General features: G+C 37.5%; 1 protein-coding gene across 2 annotated transcripts in view; it reads left to right on the top strand.

The window, feature by feature from the left end:
- Positions 1–23067, top strand: part of Stpg2 (sperm tail PG-rich repeat containing 2) — a 467029-nt gene that overhangs the window by 73810 nt on the left and 370152 nt on the right. For both annotated transcript variants that reach the window (XM_042280009.2, XM_076575061.1), the window contains exon 7: positions 21699–21806. In XM_042280009.2, the coding sequence (XP_042135943.1) occupies positions 21699–21806 (108 nt within the window). The remainder of the gene's footprint in view (positions 1–21698; positions 21807–23067) is intronic.

A 23067-nucleotide genomic window follows, 5' to 3' on the forward strand; every position in this document is an offset into this window, starting at 1 on the left:
TAATGGCTCAGGCTCCTTGTTAACTAGATCTTACATCTTAAATTAACCCATTTCTATAAATCTATACCTTGCCACGTGGCTTGTGGCTTACTGGTATCTTTAACATCTTGCTTCCTCTGTGTCTGGCTGGTGACTCCTGACTCAGTCTTCCTGTTCCCAGCATTCTCCTCTCTCTTTGTCCCACCTATACTTCCTGCCTGGCTACTTGCCCATCAGCACTTTATTTATTAACCAATCAGAGCAACACATTCACAGCATACAGAGTGATATCCACAGCACTGCCCCCATTGTATATACAATATATACCACATTTTCTTCATCCATTCACCTTTCAGTAGTCATGTAGGCTGATTCCATATCTTGGCTATTGTAGTGTCTTCAATAAACATGATGTACAAGTGTCTCTGCTATGCTGATTTGAATTCTTTAGATATATACCAAAGAATGAGACAGTGGTGTCATGTGGAATTCTATTTTTATTTATTTATTTATTTATTTATTTATTTATTTATCTATTTATTTATTTATTTACGTTTTTTTTCCTTTTTTTTTTTTTTTTTTTTGAGACAGGGTTTCTCTGTGTAGTTTTGGTATCTGTCCTGGATCTTACTATGTAGAACAGGCCTGCCTCGAATCTCACAAGAGATCCACCTGGTTCTGCCTCCTGAGTGCTGGGATTAAAGGTGTGTGCCACCACCACCTGGTGGAATTCTTTTTTTTTTTTTAATATTGCAGAACTGCCATTCTGGTTTCCACAGTGGCTGGACGAATTTGCATTGCTACTACTAGAGTATAAGGTTCCTGGTAAGCCCTCCCTTCTTACTAGCATTTGCTCTTTTTGTTTTCTTGATAGCCGTTCTTAATAGAATGAGATTGAATACCAATGTAGTTTCATTTACATTTCCCTGATAAAGATATTGAAGCTTTTCCCATGTACTCATTGGCCATTTGCAATTTTTCTTTTGATAACTATCTGTTCAGTTCATTTACCCATTTATTAATTGGGTTGTCTGCTCTCTTGTTTGCTTCGAATTCTTCATTTGGGTGATGAACTCCCTGTCAGAAGTGAGATGACTGTCTGATAAAGCTTCTCTCTAGCTGTGCTGGCTGTACTGTCACTCAGGGAATTATTTCCTTTGCTGTGAAGAAGTTGTTTAATGTGATATAATCCCAGTTGTCAATTCTTGTTATTTCCTGAGCTTCGTGAGTTCTATTTAGAGAATCTTCATTTTTGCTTCATGTTTAGATCTTGTAGCATTTTGTAAATTTCTTCATATTAAAAACTTTGTTTCAACTAGAATTAAAATCAGAACTATATAATTACTTGATATATTTATTTTATTATAAGGCTTTTTCTACATATTTTTCTACATTGTATTCACTTAAAAGATAGGTTTTCTTTCTAAAAGTAATAATTTTTTTTTACTTATGTGTATGTATGTGCATTTCTGTGAACATATACAAATGTGTATAGGTGCTCATAGAGCCCAGAAGATAGCACTGTGTAACATGAATCTTAAAAGGTCTTATAAACAGAAAACCCAGAGCCAGACATTGGGGTGAAAGCTGAAAGATCAGAGAAGCAGAGCAAGCTAGCCACAAATTCTTACCTCTTTGAAATACTCAGTCTCATGACAATGAGTTCCAGTTTCCTCATGCCTTATATACCTTTTTCTGCCCTGCTATCTTACTTCCTGGGATTAAAGGTGTGTGTGCTTCCTAAGCAAAGGCATGAGAGCTCAAGTGTTGAAATTAAAGGTGTGTGCTACCATGCCTGGCTCTGTTCCCAGTGTGGCCTTGTTTTATTCCAAAGCTTCAAGTAAAATACTCAGTTCTTGTCTGGCATGACTTAACTAATCTATGTTTTGGCAAAATTTACCTTAAGGGAAAAGATGACTCAAAACTTAGGTATTTTATTTTTTATTTTTTGATTTATACACCAAAGAGCATACATATGATATTACCTGTTCTTTCCATTTGTGCATAAACTTTTTTCTTCAGCTAGCATTAATTGCCTTTCTTTTGTCTCTAATTGTACTGAATTTTATCAAGTAGAGTATCTTCTGATTCTCAAGAGTCTAGAGTTCCATTGTACATTCTCTTTTCAATGTTCTCTTCTCTTCTCTTGAGAGTAGAAAGAAAAAGCCAAGAGAACTTGGGCAAGTCATATTGCTTCACCTGTTGTCATATTGAGAATTAGTGCTTTGGTCCCTGTCTTAGTGTTCTATTGCTGTGAAGAGACACCATGACCACAACAGCTCTTATAAATGGCAGCCTTTAATTAGGGACTACTTACAGTTTCAGAGGTTTAGTCCATTATCAGCATGGTGGGAGGTATGACGGAACTATATCTCAGACAGTCATGGTGCTGGAGGAGTAGTTCAGAGTTCTACTTCTGAATCTGCAGGCAGCAGGAAGAGAGAGAGCCACTGGCTTGGCCTGGCTTGGGCTTTTGAAACCTCAAAGTTCACCTCCCAGTGACACACATCCTCCAACAAGGTCACACCTTCTAATCCTTTAAATAGTGTCATTCCCTATGAACCTATGGGGCCCATTTTCATTCAGACCACCATAGTCTACCCCCAGCCCCCATAGACTTTAGCCGTATCATAATGCAAAATGCCTTTAGTCCAACTTCAAAAGTCCTCGTAGTCTAGCACAGTCTCTATTTAAAAGTCCAAAGTTCAAAATCTCTTCTGAGATTCATGGCAATCTCTTAACTGTAATCCCCTGTAAAATCAAACTCACAAAACACATCACATACTTTCAACATACAATGACACAGAACATACATTATCATTCCAAAAGAGAGGACAGGGAACATAATGAGACAATACTGCACCAAAGCAAGACCAAAAACCAGCTGGGCAAACTCCAAACTCTCCATCTCTAGTCTGATATCAAAGCACAATTCAGTCAACAAAGCTGAAATTAGCTGGAAATCTGAATTTTCCACTCCCTGTTAGCAGCTCTCCTTGGCAGGTGTCCCATGACTCTGGCATCTCCAACATCTTAGGGTCTCCAAGGTAATCCAGGCTTCACCTTCATGGCTTTACACAATGGCCCCTCTGTGCCTCCATGCAGAGACACATTTGTCACACACTTGGCCTCAGGAGCTTTCCTTAGTCTAGGAGGGAGATTCAGTAATGTCCTTCTTTAATCCTTGATGCTAAAGCCAGAACCATGTGGTCTAAGCTGCCAAGTTCTGCTGTTTACTGCAGCTGGAACATGGTCCCTGTGTTCAAATATATTTTCATCAACTTTACATTTTTGATGGTTTCCTTCAGTCCTTAAGCTTTTGTTTAATTCCTTCTCACCAGCTGGAAGCTTATCTGGGTGGGTCTTGCCCTGGGGTCACCACTCCATTTATTCCATTTAGCATCAGGCTTTTCTTTAGACTTTTTATCTCCTTGAGCACAAGACTTAGCTCCATTACACTTTCTGATGCTCCGTTTTTCTTCAAACTGTTTTTTGTATTTTCCTTGCTCATCTTGCTCCTTTTTAATTATAAATATGTATACTAATAACCACACAATAGAGTCAATACTGGACTGTCTTAAAATTTCCTTTGCCACTGTGATTAATCTGTCTTTAATTTAGCCTCAGGCAATTTTTTAGGACAAGGGAAAAAAAAGAGCCATATTCTTTGTCAAAATATCACAAGAATGATTTCTAGGCCATTGACTAGTATTTTTCTCCTCTGAAGCCTCTTGAGCTGGGTTGTCATAATTCACCCTGCCTTCAGCACCACTGTCTTCCATGTTCCTACTGGTATTGCCCATTAACCCCCACATTATGCTTTCCTAATCTACAGTCCCAAAGTCCACATTCTGCCAACAAGCAGCATGGTCAGGTGTGTTGTGTCACAGAAATACCTAACCCCCTGGTACCAATTTCTGTCTTAGTAAATGTTCTGTTGCATTGAAGAGACACCATGACCACAACAACTCTTATAAAGGAAAGCATTTAATTGGGGCTTGCTTACAGTTTCCGAGGTTTAGTCCATTAGCAGCATGGCAAGATGCATGGCAGCTTGCAGGGAGACATGGTGCTGGCAAAGGAGCTGAGGGTTATACATCTGGATCTGCAGGTAGCAGGAAGAGAGAGCCACTGATACTGGCTTGGGCCTACCCCCAGTGATACATTTCCTCCAAAAAGTCCAAACCTCCTAATCCTTTTAAATCGTCACCCCCTAAACATGGAAAGAACTAGAACATTGCCTAAGACAGTCCCCCTACTTTGTGTATTGTCCAGTGCAGTTGTTCTTTACATGGCTTGCACATTAGAGTCCTACGTTTACGTTTGTCCCCAGCTCCTGAGTCAGGGTTGGTAGAAGGACTCCTTTGTGTAGTTTTAGAGTTTTTCCAGTGATGCTGATCCAACATTAATTAAGAACTGCTATTTCAGGGGTTGCATGATCTCTCTGAGTTTCTTTCCCATCAGAACTTACTTATCAGATGAATTTGTGGATCACATATCTATTCAGTGCTGAGCTCATTATAATTTTGATGAAGGTTTCATTTCATCTGTAGATTGATTTGGATAATATAGGCATATTTGGGTGATTCAACAATGTTAATTCATTCTATTCATAAATAGGGGATATATTTCCATTCATTTGCTTATTTAATGTACTTCATCAATGGTTTGTAATTTTAAGTTTAGAAGTAATCCCCCCTCCCCAGCTAAACTTATTACCCAAATGCTTTAATGTTATTTTCAATGCTATTATAAGTGGGGCTGTTTTTCCAGCTTCTTTTAAAAATGCTTTATTATTCAAAGACACACTGGGTGTTACATGTTTTGTTTCCTGCTGCTTTTTCAGTCTCATCCATTGTTTCCAGCAGTTTTTTGGAGTCCCTAACCTTTTCTATATGTAGGAGCTGGTTATCTACAAACAATTCCCCTCTCTTCTGAGTTAGGGCAGCTTTAATTTTACTGCTTAGAAGCTATGGCTAGCCCTTACAGTGACTATAGTGAGTAGAAATTATGTTGAATTGAAATCTTTTCCTTGTTCCTCATTTTAGAGGAAAAGATTTCAGCATTTTTCGCTGTTGACTTTGATATTACCCATAAGCCTTCAGCATATGGTTTTTGTTGTATTTATGTACATTCCTTGCACACTTTACTTGTTAAAGAGTTTTTAATCATAAATAACTATTTAATTTTGTAAAATTAAGTTTTCTACATTTATGAGGTAGGTTTTATCTTATATTTGGGTCATATAGATCACAATTTCCCAAATACTTTAATGATGTAGCTGAATAGATGCAAAAATATTTTCTTGAGGAGTTTTGTGTCTGTGTTCATCAGAGGCACTGCTCTATAATATAATTTTTTTATAATATAATTTTTTTCCTTTTCAGGAAGGTAACACTGGCCTCATAAAGACCACTGGCCTCATAAAGTTGGATACAATTTCTTTCCTTTTAAATTTTTCTGTGAGAGTTAAAGAATGACAGGCATTGATTTTTCTTTAAGTTCAGTAGAATTCACCTATAAAACCACGATATTCCTAACTTTTTATACTAAAATTTTATTTTTAATTATGTGTATATGTCTCTGGGGTTATCAGTGTGCATGCAGGTACCCCTCAGGCCCCAAAGCATCAGATATCCTGAAGCTGGATTTGTGGGCAAGTGTGAGCAATCAGACTGATGTGGGTTCTAGGAACTGAACGCAGGTCCTCTCCAAGAGCAATATATTATCTAAGCCACCGAGTAATCTCTCTTATGTGCTCTTAACTCCAGCTATGCTTTTGGTTTTCATTTTTTTTTATTGCTGATCCATATATCTTAAACATTAATGGAATGTTCAATTATTTTTATTTCTTCACAATTCCAATGAAGGTTATCTAAGAAGTTACACATTTCTTATCAGTTATTCAATTAATTGGCACATAATTCATAGACATTGTTAATATTTAGCAGGTGTGTTCCCTACAACATCCTGTGTATGATGATGCAGTCTCCAGCTGATACTACTCTTTGGGAGGTACCTCTGGGGATGTGCCTACTAAGCATAAATGGTGGGCCCTGCAGTAACTTTCCACATGGCAGTCAGGCTCCCAGAAGAGTTCATGTGCTCTATTATCTCTATTATCATGTATTCTGTTATCTCTGTTGTCACACTAATTAAATGAATGACACAGACACAGCAGCAGGAAATGTCAGGACCTTAGGTGTGTAGTTAAACCCTTCCAGGAAGAAATAGGAGCTAGATATGTGTGCGTGCTTGTTCCTGTCTTAGTTAGGGTTACTGTTGCTGTGAAGAGACACCATGACCATAGCAATTCTTAGAAAGAAAACACTTAAATGGGATGGCTTGCTTATAGTTTCAGAGGTTCAGTCTATTATGATCATGAAGGGGAACATGGCAGCATACAGTCAGACATGGTGCTGGAGCTGACAGTGCTACATCTTACAGGCAACAAGAAGTTGACTGACTGTCACACTGAGGGAAGCTTGATAAAAGAGACCTCAAAGCCCGCTTCCACAGTGACACACTTCCTCCAACAAGGCCAGACCTCCTCTTTTCCCAGTTCACCCACACAGGGTTCCCCCACTGTTTCTCTTTACATACAGGCAGACCTCCCGTGTATATCAACCAGCCATGCTATATCAAGTTGCAATGACTCTAGGCACTTCCTCTTCTCTTAAGGCCGGGTAAGGCAATCCAATAGGGAGAATGGATTAAAAGTCACTGTTAAAAGTCTCACACGAAGACCAAGTCACACAACAGTAACATATATGCAGAGGGCCTAGGTCAGTGCCATAGAGGCTCCCTGGTTGTCAGTTAAATCTCTGTGGACTCCTATGAGCCCAGGTTAGTGGATTCTGTGGGTTTTCTTGTGGTTTCCTTGACACCATTGGGACCTACAGTGCTTCCTCCCCCTTTTCCACAGGATTCCCTGAGCTCTACCTAACGTTTGGCTGTTGCTGGTGTCAACCAAAGAATGGATAAAGAAAATGTGGCACATTTACACAATGGAATAGTACTCAGCTGTTAAAAACAATGATATCAGGAATTTTTCTGGCAAATGGATGGAACTAGAAAAAAAAATCACCAAGTGAGGTAACCCAAATGGGAGCCATTTCCTTTCAAACCACCACAGTTCCATACTCAACTAGTGAGACTAGTAACTAGATGTGATCACATACTACTTTAAACCTACCTCTTTGTTCTCCTTAGTTCAGGAGAATTCACAAAAATTACGTAGCAATTTGTTCATAGATTTGTCTTCTTCAAGATCCAGACCTCATCACTCAAGTGTTCATGTGTGGACATACTATTCTTTCTAGACAAAAGCATTATGTGGGCCCCTCCCTCCAAATGGGCCCAAGCTGGGGTGAGAAGGAATGAGGAGTACCACACATAATTATGTTATCAGGAAGTCTAGTTGACGGCTCCATCATCTCTAGATGCAGCCAGTTAGAAGCACAGCCCTTAAGTAGCAGCTTTGGAGAAGTGCTAAAGTGAAGCTTTTCCAGGGAGAGCCAGAGGGCAGTTTCTGCCTGTGCATTTCATGCAGCCCCGTGCATGTCATGTAGCTCAGGATCCTGCTGCACATTCTTGTTCTGTTAGCACACATCTTTGTTCTGTGTGTCCCTGAACAAGGCAGAATTCAGAACTCTGCTCAGAGGTACATGGTTTAGAATTCAGATCCTCAGGTATGGGAAAATGTGATCGGGATGTAATGTATGTAAAGAATAAAACTTAAGCTTAAAATAAAAAAGAATAAAACCAAAAGCTATTGTTAAAGAAATTATAATGTCATTTTTCAAAGAAAAAGAATAGATAATCCTAAAATGCATATGAGCCCACAAAATATCCTGAACAGCCAAAACAATCTTGAGAAGAAAGAACAAAGCTGAGGTTACCATACCCCATGGTTTTAAAGTATGCTACAAAGACATAGTAAATACAACAGCATACTTCAAGGATAAAAAGGGACATGTAGAACAGTGGGACAAAATGAAAAGCCAAGAATTAAATGCATGTATTTGCAGTTAATTGAGTTTTAAAATAAAGTTTCCAGGAATATATTTGAAAGAAGAGTTGATCGTTGGATGAATAGTGCTGAGAAATCTAGGCCCCATATACAGAACGAGACTGGGTACTCATCTGCAGCACAAACAAAAGCCAATCAGAATGGGTAAAGATTTCAACATAAGTGTAACTGGAGTTTTCCTGTGTCTACTTGGCTCCTGCAGCTGCTCAGACCCAAGTAAACGCACAGAGACTTATATTACTTATAAACTGTATGGCCATGGCAGGCTTCTTGCTATCTAGTTCTTATATCTTAAATTAACCCATTTCTATAAATCCATACCTTATCACATGGCTCATGGCTTACCAGTATCCTTACATCTTGCTTCTCATGGTGGCAGTGGCTTGCTTCTCATGGCAGTGGCTGGCAGCGTCTCCTGATTCAGGCTTCCACTTTCTAGGATTCTCCTCTCTGCTTATCCTGCCTATACTATACTTCCCTAAAAAAGGTAGATATAAAACTTTAGACTCACAAATATAGGATAGATAGAATATTTTCTTTAATTTTATAAAACACAAATAGACTAGGTATTGTAACTGTAATTCTTGCTTGATAGCTGTCTATTATATATAATTTTTCTATGTTAAAAACCTTCCTTTTTGAAAAAAAGAAAAGGGGGAATGCTGGGGATGTCTGTGAATGTGTTGCTCTGATTGATTGATAAAGTGCTGATTGGCCAGTAGCCAGGCAGGAAGTATAGTTTGCTTTTCTGGGTTTGGGTTATCTCACTTGGTGATTTTTTTTCTAGTTCCATCCATTTGCCAGAAAAATTCCTGATATCATTGTTTTTAACAGCTGAGTACTATTCCATTGTGTAAATGTGCCACATTTTCTTTATCCATTCTTTGGTTGACACCAGCAACTGGTGGAAACAGATACAGAGATCAACAGCCAAACATTAGGTAGAGCTCAGGGAATCCTGTGGAAAAGGGGGATGAAGCACTGTAGGTCCCAGTGGTGTCAAGGACACCACAAGAAAACCCACAGAATCCACTAACCTAGGTTCATAGGAGTCCACAGAGACTTAATTGACAACCAGGGAGCCTGCATGGCACTGACCTAGGCCCTCTGCATATATGTTACTGTTGTGTGACTTGGTCTTCGTGTGAGATTTTTAACAGTGAGAGCAGGGGCTATCTCTGACTCTGTTGCCTGCTTTTGAGACCCATTCTTCCTATTGGATTGCCTTACCCAGCCTTAAGAGAAGAGGAAGTGCCTAGAGTCATTGCAACTTGATATAGCATGGCTGGTTGATATACACGGGAGGTCTGCCTGTATGTAAAGAGAAACAGTGGGGGAACTGTGTGTGGGTGAACTGGGAAAAGAGGAGGGAGATGAAATTTTGGTTGGGATATAAAAACATCAAAAAATAAACGAAAAGAAAACAAACAAACAAATAAAAAAGTGTTCAAGCTTACTTATCACCAAGGCTATGGAAATCAAAACCACAGCGAGATATAATTTAATACCCATTAAAGCTGGTACTAGCAAAAAGTTTAAATAAGATAGGTGTGGTTGGTTATATGCAATTCAAATACTGTTAAAAGGATTATACTAATATAGTTATTGTGGAAAGCAGGATGGAAATTCCTCACAAGTCTTAAGACATAACTACCAAATGATCCAACATCTCGTTTCAGTGAATTTATCCAAAATAAAATAAGCAGTACATTACAGTGATGTCTGCCTTCCCCTGTTCACTGCTGTGTTAGTTACAACATATATAATATATAGTTAGCCTATCACCCACTGAAAGATGAATACAGACATATTGCTGTTGTGTGGAACAGCATGGAAGGTTCTGGAAAATGTTGCTAAGTACAATAAATCAGATACAAAGAGACAAATACTGAAAACTCTCCATCAGGGGATTTTCAAAGTTCATCACATAGAAACAGATAGAATGGTGATTGTGTTTGTGGCGAGATCTGGGTATCAGTGATATATATTTTCAGTTAGATAGGAATAATACATTTAAGAGATCTTTCTTAAGCATATCAAGGAAGGGTTAATGACATCAAACTTACACATAAAGTTATTAAGAGCATATTGTAAATATTCTTACCCTACCTATAAAAATGATAGTATTTGATATGTTGTTTCTTAGTTTGATGGTTATAATCATTTCATGATATATATGTTTATCAAAATATCACATTATATGTGTTAAGTGCATAGAACTTTAAATGTGTTAATTATATTTCAGTAAATTTAGACAAACACAATATCATAAACTCACAGCAGTTGTGGCCACCTGTGTGCATGCCTGTGTATATGCACATGCACACACATGCACACATATGCACATACACCTGCACACAAAGACATGAACATAGGAGGGAGACTAGTTGAAAGAAGGAGGTCAGTGTGTGTGGGAAAGGGTAAGAGCAGATAGTGCAGAGTGGGTATGATCACAGAAGATTGGAGTCATGTTTAAACTGTCAAAATAAATAATAACTCCCCTCCAAACCTTTATTCTTTATGATTTTTACCTTGGATTTCAAATAAAGTCAAAGTATGAATATGGTTAACACTTATAGAGTGTAGATAATGAGGAAATATTTTCCATGTAACATAGGAATGTTACATGAGAATGAGGAGGGAGGTGATTATATGAGCTGTTGAAATGAAATATAAGTGGGTGGTGGTGGCATACATCTCTAATCCCACCACTGAGGATTCCAAGGCAGGTGGATCTCTATGAGTTCAAGGCCAGTTTGGTCTATATCGTCGGCTCTAGGCCAGTCAAGAAAGCATAGTGAGACCTTGTCTAAAATTACCAAAAAGAAAAAAAAAAAGAAATATGAAGCTAATGTCAGTACAGACCATATTGTCTTTTTATATGGAATATTTTGTATCTTCTGTGACTTTGATTAATCACCTCCATGCCAAAATAGTATGTTCTTCAATGTTGAAGGTCTTTTCTGATGACTTGGAAACAATCAAATGCAGGTACAAATAGCTTGAGTCTGAGATTTGGACACTTTCCCCAGCTCAAGGTTTCTTCCACTCTTTGGAGAAAGAAACTGATGATGTGTTATTTAGACATCATATAAACCACTTCCATATGTTGCAACAGAGCATGAAGAAATATTTTTTAGGACTACTTAATAGTGGATTAGACATGCATTCAACTGTTTTCTTCCCAGTGGAAACTCGCAACCTTCCAGATTTTGCTATAAAATATTACAACTTATTATCTGCTAGAGAGCTGACAGTAGTCTTCATTGAGCCATCTCTCCATAATTTCTGGGCCATTTGTGTTTAATATGAATAGGCAGACTTGACAGCCACTAAACTTTTGGTGCAATTTACAGTGATCTATGGTTATGAATTTAAATTATCAAATTTCACATAGGAGCTAGTACAAGGAATCAATTTCAAATACAACCGAAATTTTGCTATCTATTGTTGAGGTGCATATAGCTACACAGTGAAAGACTACAAATGTTATTATTATTCATATTGAAATATAACTACTTTGTTACTAGTTCTCAAAATGTACAGCTGATTTTAATTATCAAGAGCCTTAAGAAACACCTTTAAAACGACCCCAAATTGGTGATCTTACGGCTACTTACTGCTCATATAGGAGGCTGCAGATAGTAAATGTAAAGAAATTCTATTATTGAAGCTATAAATGAGTACTCTCTTTCATTTTAAGTTTCCAATTCCATCTTAGTTTATTATCTTTTGCTGGATAATTTTTAAGGAAAGGAGATTTATCTTGGCTAACATGTCTAGAGATTGGGAAGCTCCAGACTGAGAAGGCACATCTGGTGAGGGTTTTGTACTTTTTTGGTTGATGTAAATAAAAGCAGAAGGCAAGTGGGCACATGTAGAAGAGAGGAAGCTGTCTCATGACAGCTAACATATTTATATGAAAAAACACTGGTGAATTCCTGAAGGTTACTCATCATGACCCAAACATTTCCTACTACTCTGCTTTCCAAGATCACTGCATTGATGAACTTACACCCCTCCACATACACTTTCTAGAGACACACTCAAACCAAATAAACACTTTGTTTCAACAAACATCAGAAATTAAAATAGCTTAATGTATTGAATCATGACTTACCCGATGATCATGACCTTACAAATTTATATTGTTATTATACCACACAGGATCATGGAAGATACTTACTCTGGTAATTTCATTACTTGATGACTTGATCTACAACTGTGTATTCACTTGTTCATGACATCTACCTGTTGGGCTTGCTGAATCCACTTTTATAACTTCATTTTTTGATTGCCTCCAGCTGATCTCCATATACTTTGTAGAGGAATAGTGCATGAGAAATTCTAATCTGCCATGTTCATTTGTTTGTGAATATAATAGGAGTCTGTGTTCTGATCATAACAAGAATTGTGATGACAAACATAGCCACTTTATAGGATTAGGTAATGATTATTGTGAATCAGTTGTCTTTTCATGGCACAATAATTTACCTAAATTTAACAATAATAATTCTAGTTTCACAACTATCAGTTTCTGAAAATCTCACTGACAACTAGTAATTATGAGCATCATTATTTCACCATGGAAACTACTATAGTCATACATAGAAACACTACATCACTTCCCACACCTTTTATATTCCAATGTTACAATTGAATGAATATTTCACAAATGAATATATAAAAGAATATACGTGAAATTTATTTGAAATAGACTAAGATGTTAAAGAATAGAATGTGGAACTTAGTGGCTGAAGGACTGAGTTTAATCTGCACTTATATTTTTATGTCATAATTAAAGTGTTAAAATTGAGTTAGTTATCAACACTTGTAGCTTGTTAGATTTCATATCAAATCCAGATTTTCTGTTTTTAAAATAAGAAATCACAAACAAAACACTCCAAACCCACTCTTACAACAGTCAGTCAAGTTTGATTAAATATTGCTTCTGGGGATAAAGCAGAGTGATTTCCATTTGAGCCAATTTCTATTCAACACTTACTTGCTGCCTGGTCCCAGTAGGCATTGGATGCTCTTTTTGTGAATATATTTATTAATTAATCTTACATTGCTCCTTCAATTCAATTAAGATTTGTAATCCTTAATATTACTTCATTTGTATGATTTCAACTGTCTATTATTCAATTAATGATAACATTTTTCTCTTTGAATGGGGAATATAGGTTTGTTAAAAGAAAGAGGAATTAAGTGACTGTATGTGGAAGTTCACATGCATTGCACACTAATAAATATTGAACTCTGAACATTTACATTGTGCCCATTTGCCAAAATAGGCATTATGATCCTTTATTGCTACTAGATACTTTACATACAGGATATAGTAATTGTGAGAAAACTATAAAAATATTTGTTTATGTTTTTTTCCTTGGTAAAAAAAGTTAACAGAACAATCTTCTGTGGTGGGAGTCCCAGGATGGTGTCCTTCATCTTACCTCAGACTTGAGAAGTGTGAATTTAGCCTGCTATTTACAGTTTTGGCTCAGCTGAGTTACAAATTCCAGTGTTGACATGAATTGTTATTCAGCAAATGTATTATGGAATCTAAACAGATTTCATGAGCATTACTGAGTTTCATGCTGTTGTCTGTATGATACTCTATATTACAACCTCTATTCTGGAGGAGTAATATATGGCCAAGCTCAGTGACTTATATTTACATTTTTCCTCTTTTGATTTGCTTGCCTAGATTTATATTAGAGCGCTACTTTTGTTTTCTATTGCTGTTACTAAACATATGGCTGGGTAATAAGTACAAGATTTTTAGCCTACAAAGCACTTCCTGTCTCTAATTTAATATTCTGACCCAGAGGACATTCAACTGAAGTGTGGCATCTGAGGCCCAATGGCCATTGTAGTGCTACTGTTGATTAATATAATGATACTTTTCTAATTGCCTTAGAGTTTGCTATACTATGTTTATTTGGTTTAGTTATGTTTAAATCTGACTAGTTAAAAATAGAGAATCTTTGCTTTCTAAGATCAGAATCAAATCATACATTAATTTTTTTAAATGAATCAAAAGTTTACATTGTAATTATGCAAACAAATGTAATTGACAGATGCTCTCTATGGTCCAAATCCAAGTTACATGCTACTCTGTTCAATCCATCATGAGGATGAACTATGAGTATTAACTATATCTGGGACATACTTTTAAGATGCATTTTAGCTCAAGTGAAGGGGCTGTTTTTTAATATTATAAACATAGTATCAGGAATCACATAAACATCATATGGTATGCTAGCCATTTTATCTTTTTAATTTATAGTTTTCCCAGAAAATGTAGTTTTATGCTTTCAGATATTACTGTCTATATATATTGCTTCCACTGTGTGTTTATAGCACTGACTCCCCCTGAGTTCCAACCTGTATAAATTAATGCATGTATGACTCCACTTTGATGTCATGTAGGAACTACAAAACTAATATTTACAATTAAACTGATCTTTCTCTCAACCTTGCTCTGCTTCTAGCTTCACTGACTATCGCTTGTGTTTCTTAGCCAGGATGTTTCACACAAACATCCATCCATGTCTGGAAAGGAAAGTTGGGCATTGCAATATATCAGTCCCAACCACTTACACGCTATGGTACTTTGGGAAATAATTTATTTGTATTGTGGTTTTCTTAACTGTGAGTTGAAATCAAAATAGCGCCTGGCAAATAGTAGGTGATTGGTAAACGTTAGCTGTTCTTTTAGTTATCTGTTACAGAATACTAAATGATCTCAAAATGTAGTATCTTAAAACAATAATTTGCTACTTTTCATGATTGCACTAGTAAAAGAAAATTGGGCCCATTTACTAAAGCGAAACAACACCAATAAACTCTTATTTTAGACAAAGAATACAAATAGCAGTGGCATTAAAGAAAGGGTATTCATCATCATTATCACAATTACCATCATCATAATTACCAATAATTGTTATTTATTAATTATTTTTGAGATAGGGCTCATTACATAGCTTGTCTGGAATTCACTTTGTAGAGCAGGTTAGCCTCCTGATCCTCCCGCCTGCCTCTTTCTCTTATGTTCTGGGGTTACAGGCTTGTGTCTCCTGCCATGGCTAAGTTTGCTTTCTTCATCATACTCAGGGGGCTTAGCTACTGTCCTGAGGTTTGTTTTTTCCTTTAGTGACTCTTGAATGTGGTATTTAGTTGACCTTGTCATCTACCCTCTTATTCTTCTGCTTGATCACATTTTGGCAGTGTCTGCATTGTTTTTTTTTTTTTTTTTTTGTTCAATTCAATTTTTCATTTACTATGGTCATATTTTTTTGTTCGAAAATGTCAATTTCCTTGCTAAATTTTTCCCTTTGTTGCTTAGATTTTCATCAGTATCATTGATTTTTATATCCATTTTGTAGCATCATCCAAACTTGGCTGCTGACTTTCCTCTCCAGGGCCACTGAATTAATCTGCTTGTTTGTATTCTTTTTGAGGTCAATGATTATTTTTACTAGTAAACTCCATTTGGATTTTATTTATTTACTGTCTGACTTTAGTTGTTGATTAGTTATGGCCTTTGTGAGGGTTCATATTGCCTTGTTTTTAAGTATTTCTTGTGTTTCTGTTAAGATTTTATTGGAGACTTTTTCCCCCATCAAGGGCAAGTTTTGCTTCCCAAATGTTCTTGGTTCTCTGGCTCTTACAGCAGTCCCCCACATTTCCATAATGATTCCTGTGGGTTGGGAGGAGGGAGTTCAATATATAAGTACCATTTAGGTCTGAGCATTCTGCAGTCTCTTATTTTCTACACCTTGACCGGTTGTGTGTCTTTGTGTTAATCACTATCTATTGCAAATAGATGTTTCTGTATTAAGGAATGAGAGATACATTTATCTGTGGGTGTAACGTAGTGATTAGGTATTGGTTTAATACTATATACGTTTAGAAGAGTAATAGTTATAGCTCCACTTATGAACAAGGACTTATGAACTGTCTAGCTATAGGTTTTAGGCCTGGTAATGATGCCAGGTATACCTTACACCTTGTTGAACAGGAATCAAATGCAGTCCTGAGTGGTGGTTTCCAACATGATGCTCATGCTGCTGTTGCAGCAGTGGTCATGCACAAGTCAGTCATTAATATCGATCACGGGGTTCACTGCCGAATGAGAGTTTTTCTTTTGATAATTCATACCTTTTAATACAGAGCAGCAACGAAACACTTGGTTTTGGTTGTGTGCTCACTAATTTGGTGGACTGGTTCTCACAGGCCCTCACGGACAGTGTGGCCCCTTTGCATGTTCAGGCTCTGTGAGTTGTTTCAAGTCTGGCCCTTCAACTGGACCCCACACCTAGTCATTGTACCCACAAGCTACTGAACAATGACGCTCTAAGTTTCTCAGCTGAGCACTGTTTTTGGAGCAGTCCTGGGGTTTGCCTCATGCCTTTGGCTTCCATGTCTCACAAAGTCTTAGAGCCCTTGAGCAATTCCTTTGTTCAGTGATGTACTTATACAGTTCCACTCTCCAACTTGCCCTGTATCTAGTCCTTCATCTCATAAGTAGACTTTTCCAATATAGAACCTCATAAACTTCAGACATTCACTAATAGTCATCTTCCTTTGTTGCAGGAGCTTCTGAAAGATGGCTGGAAGTAGCTAAAAGTAGGGGTATAGGAAAGACCTTGAATAATAAGTTTGTGGAAATGACAGAATTTACACCAAAATTCAACTATTTCACAATGTTAAGACCTAATATCAGATAAGATTGTTTCTGATATTTACACAAGCTTGAGACAATGGAACCTCAGGCAACATTTTACCCCTGAGCTCACAATATCTATAGCTTCCATGCCTCTCTGAGAAAACTGCTGAATTTCTAATGAATTGAAATACGAGAATATTGTAGGAGCCAGTATTGACTCAAGACATCCTACAAAGGATCTGTAAGGTTGAGAGAGAGAGAGAGAGAGAGAGAGAGAGAGAGAGAGAGAGAGAGAGAGAGAGAGAGAGAGAGAGAGAGAGAAAGAGAGAGAGAGAGAAAGAGAGAGAGAGAGAGAGAGAAGAGAGAGAGAGAGAGAGAGAGAGAGAGAGAGAGAGAGAGAGAGAGAGAGAGAGAGAGAGAGAGAGAGAAATACCCTGATAAAACACTATGAGACACAGACCAAAGATGCCATTGAGTGTGTGTGTGTGTGTTGGCCATTTATTTGCCCTTAAGAGTGGTTTGTGGCCCTAGTGAGACTCTGTTAGAGAAAACAAATTTTTTGTTTGTGAGTGATTAGCTTCTGGGTTAGGGATGGGTCTTGTTCCACTTCTCACAGCACTGGGATCTCATCTGGCTTAGACCTGTGCAGGTCCTGTGCAGGCTGTCACTGTCTCTGTGAATTCATATGTGCATTGGTATTGCTGTGTTTAAAAGAACTTATTTCCTTGATGTTTTCCATCCCCACCAGCTCTTACAATCTTTCTGCCTCCTCTTTTTCAAGGCTTCCTGAGCTTTAAGTGGAGGGATTTTATGGAGACATCCCATTTAGGATTGTTTAAAGGTCATTCACTCTGTACATTTTGTGGCTGTGGGTCTCAGTATTTGTTTCCATCTATCATAGGAGGAAGCTTCTTTGATGATGGCTGAGCAAGATACTGGTCTATGAGTATAGCAGAATGTTGTTAGGAATCCTTTTATTGCTATATTCCTTTAACAGAACAGTAGTATTTGGATTTACTCTGTGTCATGGGTATTTGATTGCACTGTGAAACTCTGAGACTGTGTAAATAAAATTAATCTTGCACCGGGGGCAGAGCCAGCAACTAGTTGACAGGAATTAACTATAGAGAGGACAGAGGAACCAGGAAGACAGATAGAGGGACACACAGGAAGGAGTAGGGAGGGACTTAGAGATTCGCTGTGTTTTGGTTTGGGATGAGTAGAGAGACACTTTGCTTTCTGGGTCTCCAGCCAAAAAGGAAGGTCAGCTGGTTGCTTCTCAGCTTCTCTGATCTAGCTGGTTTTTACTCCAACATCTTACTCCCGAGTCTTTATTGGTAAATAGAATGATAGAGACTTAGTTAAAACCTACATTTGGTGGCTGTGACCTAGTGGGTAACAGTGGGACTGGAAATCCCACCAGACCATGGTCTGAGAGGCAGGGTGCTGACTGAGAGGATGTGGGGTGCAGACAATAGTTAAAATATCAGTAGATTCAGGTGTGGTCACTAAGCCAAGAGTAAAACAACACTCTTGGGTCTAGTGTCAGGTTCTAGGCCACCTGAGCAGTGTCAGGGATAGGTCCCATCTTATGCAGTGGGCCTTAAATCAAATCAGATACTCCCATAAGCTTTGTGTCACTGTTGCACAGGCTCAGACTGCATGCAGGTCATCATTGTAGACTGAAGGGTTTGTAGCTGGGTTTGTGTTTACCGCTCTCCTTTGGTAGTGTGCAGAGTACCTTTCTGTACCAATGGCAGTAGCATGTAGGGCTGAAGAATCTATGTAGGCTCCAGCCTGACTTCTCAAGTTCAATAGGTTGTGTAGGTTTTGTCTTCAGCAGTGGGGCTTTACTATCAGTTTGTGGAGAGCAACCAAGAGCCTTGGCAATAGCCTAGGTAGTTTGAGGATTTCTATGGGACCCCTGTGGCCAACACTTTGATTAGATGTAATAAAATCCAAGATATTGGGAGCTTTATTTTGGTGACATGAGATGCTTAGTTGGGGCTCCATTTACTCAGTTATTTGGCGATTTCAATTAGATCACCTTCACACATATGTATTTTAGGAAGCTTCAACTGTAGCATGTTTCCATATGACTCCTCATATGGCCTGTAATTTTTGCTCTTCCTCTTCATAGTTTCTTTCTTTTCTCCTCCTTCCCATTTGATCCTCCCATTCCAGTCCCCCACCTCATCTATCCATAACAATCTATTCTATTTCCTTTTCTTAGGGGAAAATCCTCCCTCCCCACTAGTCCCTTACTCTATACCTAATCTCTGTGGTTATATGGATTGTAGTTTGCTTATTAGTGACTTAACAGCTAACATCCACATATAAGTGAATACATACCATATTTGTCACAACTCAGTAGTACAATTAGTTGTCAGGGTGAGTGATAACTCAAGCAGTTCTTTTATTATTCAAGATTATTTTAGCTATCCTATCTTTTGTTTGTTTACATATGAAGCTGAAAATTGTTCTTTCAATTTCTGTGAAGAATTATGTTGGAATTTTGGTAGGAATTGCATTAAATCTGTAGATTACTTTTGATAGGTTGACCATTTTTGCTATATTAAACCTACTGATTTGTGAGCATAGAAGATCTTTCCATCTTCTGATATCTTCTTCAATTTCTTTCTTCAGTGTCTTAAAGTTTTTATCATACAAGTTGTCTTAGTTTGGGTTTCTATTACTGTGAAGGAGACACCATGACTACATACAGTATCTCTCATAATGGAAAACATTTAATTGTGGCTGGTTTACAGTTTCAGAAATTTAGTACATTATTGTCATGGCGGGAAGCATGGTGGTGTGCAGGCAGACATGGTGCTAGAGAAGGAGCTGAGAGTTCTATATCTGGATCTGCAGGAAGAGACCATGAGCTATTGGCCTGGCTTGAGCATCTGAGACCTCAAAGCCTGATCCCCAGGGACACACTTCCTCCAACAAGTTCATATCTACTCCAACAAGGCCGCACCTCCTAGTAGTGCCACTTTTTATTATCCTATGGGGACATTTTCATTCAGACTACCACACAAGTCTTGCAGTTGCTTGGTTAGAGTTACCCCAAGATATTTTATTTGTCTTTGGATATTGTGAAAGGCACTGGTTCCCTGATTTCTTTCTCAGTTGATTTGTCATTTGTATATAAGAAGGCTACTAATTTTTGTGTATTAATTTTGTATCCTGCTGCTTTGCTGGAAATAAAGTAAGTACTTTACAGCTGAATAAGATTGATGAATACTTTTCTTCTCTGGTAGCCATCTTTTCCTATATAACTCCCACCACAAAAGTTACTTTTCTCCAAGTAACATATTTTTGATTTTTTTGTGACAGGGCCCTTGTTTACCTGAAACTGGCTATATAGCCTAGGTTTGCCTTGAACTCATGGAGATTCAACTGTATCTACTTCCCAACTACTGGGATTTGCTTTATTTTGTAACTTGCTGAGTTTAACTAGGTTTGTCTATGTGGCCATGGGTTTGGAATTGAACATAGGAGTGTGATGCATCAGTGGTTGAGTTACTGAAATGATGTCTACCCCTCTTCAGTATCCATTCTTTGTTAATAGTTCAGTAGTGAAGGGTAGGGCCCTATGAACCTTTCATTGATCTGTGATTGACTGTTGACACATCTAGTCTTGTGTAAGCTCACTGGAGGTAGCCACAGCTGCTGTAATGTTATGATTGCATTGGTTCTGTCATGCCAGGATGGCAGTATTTCACAGCCTTTCAGGAAGAAATTCTTTACCTGTGGAAAACCAAATGAGAGATATATGAAAAGATGTGAATTTAACTTTATTTACTTATTTCTATCACCAAGAATGCTGTACAAAGATAATAAGTATTTGCTCATGAATATCTATCTATCTATCTATCTATCTATCTATCTATCTATCTATCTATCTATCTCTATCTATCTATCTATCTATCTATCTATCTATCTATCTATCTATCTATCTAGCTATCTATCTATCTATCACCTATCATCTTCTGTCTATCCAATCTATCATCTGTTTTGTCTTGTCTTACTATAATAATAAAGAACTCAGTTCTGTGATTAATAAGATTAATTTTTGCTGTGGGATGTTCTGTATGCTGTGAATGTATTGCTCTAATTGGTTGATAAATAAAACGCTGATTGGCCAGTAGCCAGGCAGGAAGTATACGTGGGATAAACAGAGAAGGAGAATTCTGGGAAGAGGAAGGCTGAGTCAGGACGCCAGCCAGCCTGCAGTTCAGATAGCAGCATGCAATGGCACACAAGTAAAGCCATGGAACACGTGGCAATATATAGATTAATGAAATGGGTTAGTGAACGTGTAAGAGCTAGTCAGTGGTAGGCCTGAGCTAATGGCTGAGCAATTTTAATTAATATAAACCTTTGTGTGTTTACTTGGGTCTGAATGGCTGTGGGACCACGGGGCCACCGGGTGGGAACACAGAAAAACTTTCAGTTACAAATTTTTATTTATTGAAAAGTATTCAAGTAAAAGTTTAGCTTTTTACATTAAGCATTTGTGTTTAACATAAAATATTTCCTGTTGCCTATTGTTTGGATATTGATTAATGGGAGTTTGGAAGACTGCACTTTTTCCTGCTGTTGCTGCTTTGTGATGAACCCCGTGCCCGTGGTAAGCAGGAGCTCCCCCGCCGAGCTCCACTCCAAGCCAGAGACAGTTTTGAGAGGAAAGGCTAGCTCTATACCTTGAAATGAAGTGACAATCGAAGTCATTTTTCTTTCTTTCTTTTTATAGTGAGCCATGTGAAAATCTAGGAATATTTTTAGACTTTATCAGCAGAGGGCAGCAAAGCTTCAGGCAGTGTGCTTTCAGGACCAACTGAAGCTTTGCCCAGGAATTTGTTTTTTTCTTCTGTTAGGAAGTTTTCCCCCTTGCTTTCCTCTTAATGACGAGCTTTGCTAATAGCCTGTAAGAATTACCCAGTATTTTTTTAGGTATTGTAGAAGAAGAATCTTTTCTTAATGTATTTCTTTCTTTCTGTAATATAGGGAGTACCAGGACCTGGAAAATATGAAATTAAAAGTCAATTTGATAAGACAGAAAGTATGACAGCAAATGTAAATGATGCATCTTCCGTTTTTCTTTCTGAATCAGAGGTAATTGTGTATAGCTATTTTCATATACATAGTGTAACAGGTATGATGTGAATCCCATAAGAAATCCAAAGGTGTTTAAGGAAACTGTAAAAAGCAAAATAACATACAGCAAATTAGAAATGGGCATGGTCAGGCCAAAACATTGCAAAATTATGGATAGAGTTTTTTGAAATAAGATCGAATATTAACAATAATACATGAATGAATATTTCAATTGGGAATATCTATTAAACATTTTCTATTAATCAAAATTTGCATATATGAACATTCAGTTCAGATGATCAGAAATACCAATTTTATTCTGAATCCTAATATGTGCTTTGCTAATGCATGCATGGAGTATTAAGTGTAGCCCATGTGGAAATATCTCACTTTTGGAGAATGGCATAAAGGTGTCCTGTTATACCTGCCATCGGTCACACATGTAACTGCCACGGGGACCTTTACCAGTGATACTGCAGTCAGAGCATCTGTTTCATAGCAACCACTTCACATCATTCAAGGAGTATCCCAAGCAGACTAAGAGGTGTTCATGCTATTTCTAGAGCAAGAAAATGAAGAGACTGACAAACAGTTATGATGAATGCAGCAGCCTCCAGATAAGGTGGTCGTGAAATTTATCCACTTGTGCTATGTGCAGCTCTGATTATTTTATTTAACTTGGGAAAGTTATTAACTTTCAGGTGACTATAGACAACTACTTTGCTTTCAATATATTTAAAATCTCCTTGGAGACAGGTAGATAGATTAAAGATATATTTTATAGATATAATTAAGATTGCATTTTAATGAGTTAGATGTTGTACTAAGGGAATGGAGAGGCTCAAGAGTGAATTTTAGATTTTAGTCTTGAGCAACTTAATAGTACTTAAGGCACTGCACAAGAGGGATATATAAAGGGCAGTGTGTGTGTGTGTATGTGTGTGTGTGTGTGCGCGTGTGTGCGTGCATGTGTGTGCGTGTGTGTGTGTGTATGTGCCCTTGATTTTTAAAAATACAGTTTATAACTAGCACTTTTGAGTTTTATGCAACTTCCATTCATCTAATATATATTTCTAATTTTATGTCATTTGACATCATTCATAAATTATATCTTATAGATGGAAAAGAAAAATAATAATTTTATTTAAATTAAAGATAGTGAAAGATGGATTAATGGCAGAAGACACAGGGGAGATAAAACCAAACATAATTGCCTCATAGAGGTAGTATGTTTAGTTGTATATGAAAAGACAGATTAATTATCACAATAGAAAAAGAA

Source organism: Peromyscus maniculatus, chromosome 6 (assembly GCF_049852395.1).
Source record: "Peromyscus maniculatus bairdii isolate BWxNUB_F1_BW_parent chromosome 6, HU_Pman_BW_mat_3.1, whole genome shotgun sequence".
Taxonomy (NCBI): Eukaryota; Metazoa; Chordata; class Mammalia; order Rodentia; family Cricetidae; genus Peromyscus; species Peromyscus maniculatus.